The following is a 6,647-nucleotide window of genomic DNA, read 5'->3' on the forward strand; positions in this document are numbered from 1 at the left end:
CTGGGGAGCATCCCTAGGAGATAACTCTGGTATAGCATTTAGCTGGGCCAGACTCTGGGAGCAGCCCCCCCAGCAGACACCCCCATTGCTCCTCCATCAGCTGCAGCCGTGGCGGGGTGAAGCTGTAAATTGCTATGGCAGATCTTACGCTTTTCACCCACTGAACCTCAACATGTGTCCTGATCCCTTGTTTTTTGCCTTGTTCCCGTAAGGGCGACTGCGGATGAGCGAGCAGTGCCTAGTCTCCTTCTGATGGTCCTGGCGGTGCCGCCTGGCTCGGAGATCCACCATTAAAGAGAATGGGAACGAATGGACCCAAATCGGCGGGTCGGAAATGAGGCCTGATTGGTGGACAAAAGCAAGAGAGGAGGGGCTATTGGGGCCAGCGCCCCCTTTCCAGGATGGAGAGAGAGCCAGGTAGGGTGACCAGATGTCCTGATTTTATAGGGACAGTCCCGATATTTGGGGCTTTTTTTTATATGGGCTCCTCTTACCCTCCACACTCTGTCCCAATTTTTCACACTTGTTATCTGGTCACCGTAGAGCCAGCTGGACAGATGGGAGCCACCGGCACCATCTCCTGGGCTCCACCATGATGTCGTTGGTCCTTCAGTGTCCTGGGTCTAGGAGCTGAGCTGGGGTCAGGTGAGACAGAGGGACCCAAGTTGATGTTGCCACCTCCACTGTCTCCGGCTGAATCCCAAACACGGCCCGGGTGGTAAGACATGGACTTCCTGCTCCCACCCTCTCCCCCATGCTCTTCTTTTCCTTCCCCCCTTCTTTTTTCTGCCTCTCCCTGAGAAGAGTCAGACTTAGCTGGTGAAGGCAGCATCTTTGGTTGCCAACCCTCCAGGACTGGCCTGGCATTTCCAGGAACCGAAGGTTAAACTTCAATGAAAGATTATTTTGTGACGAAACCTCCAGGAATACGTCCGACCAAAACTGCCGACCCGTCGCTGGGACCAGTTTGTCACCTTTCGGCATGGCCCATGGGAGCCAGGCCTGGGCTTGTGTTTCTCCAGCCGGGAGGCTACGAGGGAGAGTCAGTGGTTGCTGCATTTTTCTCTCTTTTCTGTGCTTTTCTTGCCCCTGTCGTGCATGTTCGTCTTGTTGGGTCTTCTGGGAGACAGGGTATGTAGGAATCCCAGAAGCTCTGGCCCATCTCGACCCACTTGTCCTCCCTCCCGCCCCGGAGGGTTCCTTATGAAAACACAAGGTCAAGTCCTCCCCACCTGGGGCTGGATCAGAAGCACCCCCTCCACGGGAAAGGCCCCAAATCCCATCACCCATCTGCCCAAGCCAGCCAGAAGAGGTGACTGTGTTGGGGATGCCTGTGTAGTTGGTAGCTGTGGTGGGGAAGGGTGTCTAGTGCCCCCTAGAGAGGACAGGCCCTGTGTCCCGTTCGCAACGAGCCCCCCTGCTCTGGGGCCAGCTGGGAAAGAGGTATGGGTTCCTGGTACAGTAAAGGTCTCCATGGACTATTTTCCATTGCAAAGACTCCCAGTGTTCTTCCTTCTTCTGTGTCTCCTGTACAAGGCCCCAGAGATTTAACCCACTAGAGTTCCCTCCTCGGCTCTGGGAGGGGAGTGGGGTCTAGTGGGTTAGAGGAGGGTGGGGCTGGGTGTCAGGACTCCTGGGTTCTATTCCTGGTTCTGGGAGGGAAGTGGGGGCTAGTGAGTTAGAGCAGAGGGCGATGGGGCTGGAAACCAGGACTCCTGGGGTCTATTCCCAGCTCCCTGTCCTTGAGCAACCCCCACCCTCTCCCTGCCTCAATTTCTCCACCTGTAAAACAATCCAGCTGATGATTGTTTCTCGTTGCACAGGGCTCAGCAGGCCCTGCTCTGATGTGCCTCTGCCCCAAAGCTCTGTTGACCTCTGTGGTCTCAATTCTCCTACCCTTCCACTGTGGGGGAGGGACGGGAGCTGTGGAGGGCTGTCTGCTGTGGGGGCTTCTGGCCACATCCTGGTGCTGCATCTGCTCATGCGCTTACTGGCAGCCCGTGACTCATGTGGCCACAAAGAATCAATCCCCAGGAGCCCACAGCATCCTGCCTGCGTCTGCAGCCCAGCCCCAGCCCCACCTGTGGCTGGGGCTTTGATGTGGACTGCGAGGTCCCCTTTGAAATGGGAAGGAAATGGCCACACCCTGACAGGTCCCGTCTTCTCCACCCCAGAGATAGCTGCATCTCACACACCCCTCGGGTGGGGAATGGTGTGTGGTTGTTGGGTTGATAGGAACCGATGCCCCCTAGAGGGGAAAGACCCCATTCCCCACCCCCGTGAGTCAGCCAGTGCTCCACCCTGGGGCTGGGTTGGAGCCAGCACCCCCGAGAGGGGAAAGGCCCCATGTCCCATTCTCCACAGCCCCCGAAGCCAGCCAGGCCCCTGCCCTGGGGCCAGATTTATCCCTTCCAGCATCTCAGAAGGGCCCAGTCATCTCTGCCCAGTGTGCATATGGCATTTAAAATGTCAACACCGTGAACCCTCAATGTCAACTCTTTGCCAGGGGATGTTGTGAAGGCCAAGACTATAACAGTGTTCAAAAGAGAGCTAGATAAGTTCATGGAGGATAGGTCCATCAATGGCTATTAGCGAGGATGGGCAGGGATAGTGTCCCTAGCCTCTGTTTGCCAGCAGCTGGGAATGGGCGACAGGGGATGGATCACTTGATGATTCCCTGTTCTGTTCATTCCCTCTGGGGCACCTGGCACTGGCCACTGTCAGATGACAGGAGACTGGGCTAGATGGAGCTTTGGTCTGACCCAGTCTGGCCTCTGTCATGTTCTTAACCCTGAGGTCTGTGATAGGCCAAAAAGACATGAGAAGAGGGGGCATGGGAGGGATTGTGGGGCAGAGAGCTCCTGGCATGTAGGAAGGGAGTGAATGGGAGGGGACAAACAGGGCCTCTAATATGCATGATAAACAGAGCCCCTGGAATGGGGGGAGAGGGAATGGGGGCCCTGAGAGCAGGGGAGGGTGTTCCCGAGAGGAGGCACCGGGGAGGGGGCGGAGGCAGGTTGTACGCGGCAGAACTGGGCTTGCTTTTTTCAAAAGTTGCTTTAATTCTTTCAGAGTCGGGGGGTGAGGGGGAGGCTGTTGTTTTGGGGGGGCTTGTTTTAGGGCATCTTTATACTAGGGGATTCAACACACTGTTCCAGTTGAAAAAGGGGTGGCAGAGCGGATTCGGTGATCGACTGGTGCCAATGTCGACGCCCATCAGAATTTGAGACGCCCCCAGGCCCGTTCAAGGGACAAAACAGTCCCAAATTTGGGAACTTTCTGACCTGCCCGTTCGATACATACTATGTGCCAATTTCTTGTCCTTCTCCTGGATATACTTCAACACAGGCATGTGCCATAGGGAGGCAACAGAGCCCATGGGTGTCTGGCGAGCGCGAGGAGAACCTTTATTAATAAAAACAAAATAATGCAAGGCTACACACGCATTTATTAGTTTCATGGTTCCTATGTGCAGCTTCCGGTTGGAAGCATCAAAACTAGAACTACTAAAAATAACAAAGGGATTTGTCAAAAGACACCCCTGAGCTCTCTCCGAGATGGGCTGGGTGAGCTTGGAAAGGTAACCACTTTGTTTTCTTGTGAGACTTGGTAACGCTTGGGAAAGGGAGTGGGGTTTAGTGGGTTAGAGCAGGGGGGGCTGGGAGCCAGGACTCCTGGGTTCTCTCCCTTCAGCCTCTCACAGGCACGTACTCATGGCAGTTGTTGCCCCCCAGGTTGGGCCCACACTCCAGCGTGTAGGAAAACTCCAAGTGGCCGTATACAAGGCTGCAGGTGAGCGTCTCGCTCTTGCCGACCTCAAGGTAAGTGTTGCAGTCACCCAGGTATTCGTCCCTCCATAGGTCCTTGTCCCACACCTCGATTTTCAATTCGGGCTTCACTGGCAGCATCACTGGCCCAAAGTCCAGGTCTTTTGACCATATGGGGTTGTTATTGTTACGAATGTGGCCCGTCTCCATGATCTGTCCTTGGAAGAGGACCCTGACGTAGGCATCGGTGGCCGACGTGGTGTCTCCCCACAGGTCTGTGCCCTGCAGCACATGGACCTTCAGCCGGGCTGTGCCCCGGTTAAGTGAACAGCACATGGAGTTGGTGAGGGGGTTGCCGGAGCAGTAGCATTTGCAGGGGTCCGAGATGTCGGCCTCGCCCCCTTGTGGGCAGCTACGAGGGCAACTCTTCTTGTGCCCCCGCTCAGCCACGTACTCCTTTATTGCCTGCCTCAGCGCCTCCCGTCGGCGGTCGCCCGGTCTCACCAGGGTGTGGATGGGCATCAGAGAGTAGGAGACCAGGTCGGGGCTGGCTTTGAGGCTCTCCATCCAGGTGGAGAAGGAGTTGGCATCTTGCTTGGTGGAGAGGAGCTGCTTGGAGTAGCTGTGGCCACCCTTCACCTGGATGCGCTTCTCCATGTAGGGCACCTGGAAGCTCCCCTCGCCCGGGCTGCTCTGCTTGCTGGTCTGACTCAGGCCCAGGTCTTGCAAGAACTGTGAATCGAGGCGCGCCTTGATGTCAGGAGCTGTCAGCCCATCCAGCACTGCCCGGCAGGTCTGGATGGCTACCAGCCGCCGCATGTACCCCCCGAGGTCCGCCTGCCTCACGTAGTGGGTGCCGTACGTGGCCAGGAAGCGTCGGTATATCGCTGAGTCGTAGCTAGATGGGAGGCTGCTCAGGGCCTGGGAGAACTGGGGTGCCAATGCGGGGTGTTGAGTGAGCCTCAACCTGCCCAGAGGGGAAAGAGAGACGAGTTAGGAACCAACCAGAGACCCCCTGCATCTTCCCCCTGAACAAACTGGCCCCACTTCCCCAGTGCTCACTCCGTGGCTTCCCTGGCAGGTGGGGGGCAGTGGGAGACGCTCTCCTCTTGCAGTCAGTGCTCCCCCATTACCCCACTGCAGCAGTAGGGGGCGCTGGGCTGCAGGGAGCAGGGCGGGGTGGGGGATTCTCACCTGTAATACATGCAGGGTATCTCTTGGCGCACGAACATGTACTTGTCCTGCAGCTCCTTCTGGTAAGCGTAGCTGGTGAGCTGGGATTTGGACCCCCCCAAGGCCAGGCCATGGGACTCGTCTAGCAGCTCCAGCTCTGACATCCAGTCATTGTTCACGTCCAACGCCAGTGCCCGGCCCACTGCTGCGGCTGACTCTTCCACTGAGCTGCTGAGGTCCCGGTTGCACAAGATTTGGACCCTCCAGTCCACCACGGCCAGCGGCAGCCTCTGCTGCTGTCTCCCCTGCAGCCGGTTCTCGCACAGGGTGCAGGTGCCATTTGGGCGGCGCCACAAGCTGGTGTCCACCAGATTGGCCCCCGTCCACTCCAGCGTGGTCACGTCGATGCCCTCCCCCACCAAGCTGTGCGCGGGCACGAAGTCCATGGGCTCATCGCACTCCTCAGCTGTGCCCGTGTAGCAATCGGGGGAGACTCCAGGGAGAAGGAAGAGCAGCAGCAGAGGGATGAAGGTACCAGATCTTGCCATGGCTGGTGCAATGGTGCCCCACACCTGGGAGCGGCTTTCGAACTCTGAGCCTCCCTGGAGGGAGAAAAACAGAGAGAGGATTCATTAACGACAATCTAGTGGCAGGCAGTTCCGCAGGCACAACACATCCTAGCAGCATCCCAGAAGCCTGCAAGCTGCTACGACCCTCTGTGAATCTGAGAGAAGAGCTCTCCAACAACCTATGCTATAGCCTGCCTACCCCATTGCTGGCCGATTCTGAAGGAGAGTTGCTGCTGGATGTGAGCAGTACAGGGACTAGGACACATACAACCTGGCAGTTCTGAGTCTGACCAGTAGGGGGCAGTTGGTTTAGTTGTCTGTAGTAGGGGACCTGAGACACATGGGTGAATAGTTCTCATTCCATGTAATAGACAGCTGCGCAGATATGCACCTGTGCCCACCCCACCCGCAAGATGAATCTCCCCTCATTGGGCCGGGAACTGAATCCCCCACGTGAGCTACAGGAAGTAGGGTGACCTTGCTGAAATATGCACAGCCCCATTCCCTCCTGCAGGAAGAGAGAGAGAGAAGAGAGAGAGAGAGAGAAGATCACAACCCACATGCCCCATGGGTTACCTGTCTGCAGCAAAGCTGAGGGCTCCCATGTGGGGATCACGGCAGCTGGGCTGGAACGGCATCATTTCTAGGGGCCGCCCTGATGCAGATGTCAGCTGGATCAGAGTGCAGGGAGCTGAGCTCTCCTGAGCTCTCTAGGTTCATCAATTGGGAGGTGGGGCAGGAAGAAAGAGGGACCCCCACCTACAGCAAAATCCCACCCCCCCACAACGAATCCAGGAGGATCAGGGGGAGAAGGGAGAGTGAGGGGGAACTGCCTGGGGGGAACGGCCAGATCCTGACATCAGTGATCCAATTGTAAATCTGGAGTGGGGTCAGGCAGGCTAGAGAGGGGATATAGAGATCCAGGGTGGCGCCCCCTGAGACCCCAGTCACAGGGAATGGGAGCCAGGACTCTTGGGTTCTACTGAAAGCTGAGAACTTGCTGGGGAGCCAGCGTTTGTGGGTGCTCGAAGAAAAGGAGGACTTGTGGCACCTTAGAGACTAACCAATTTATATGAGCATGAGCTTTCATGAGCTACAGCTCACTTCATCGGATGTAGCTCACGAAAGCTCATGCTCA

At 56.9% G+C, this 6,647-nt stretch overlaps 1 protein-coding gene across 1 annotated transcript; it reads right to left on the minus strand.

Annotated features, from left to right (window-relative positions):
• Positions 1-3,689: 3,689 nt before the first annotated feature.
• On the minus strand, positions 3,690-5,488 carry LOC144266801 (perforin-1-like). The gene is made up of 2 exons (XM_077820322.1): positions 4,962-5,488; positions 3,690-4,734 (listed from the first exon to the last, which is right to left on the minus strand). The coding sequence occupies exons 1-2, from the start codon at positions 5,486-5,488 to the stop codon at positions 3,690-3,692; spliced, it is 1,572 nt and encodes a 523-aa protein (XP_077676448.1).
• Positions 5,489-6,647: the final 1,159 nt, after the last annotated feature.

This window comes from Eretmochelys imbricata, chromosome 6 (assembly GCF_965152235.1).
Source record: "Eretmochelys imbricata isolate rEreImb1 chromosome 6, rEreImb1.hap1, whole genome shotgun sequence".
In the NCBI taxonomy this organism is placed as follows: domain Eukaryota; kingdom Metazoa; phylum Chordata; order Testudines; family Cheloniidae; genus Eretmochelys; species Eretmochelys imbricata.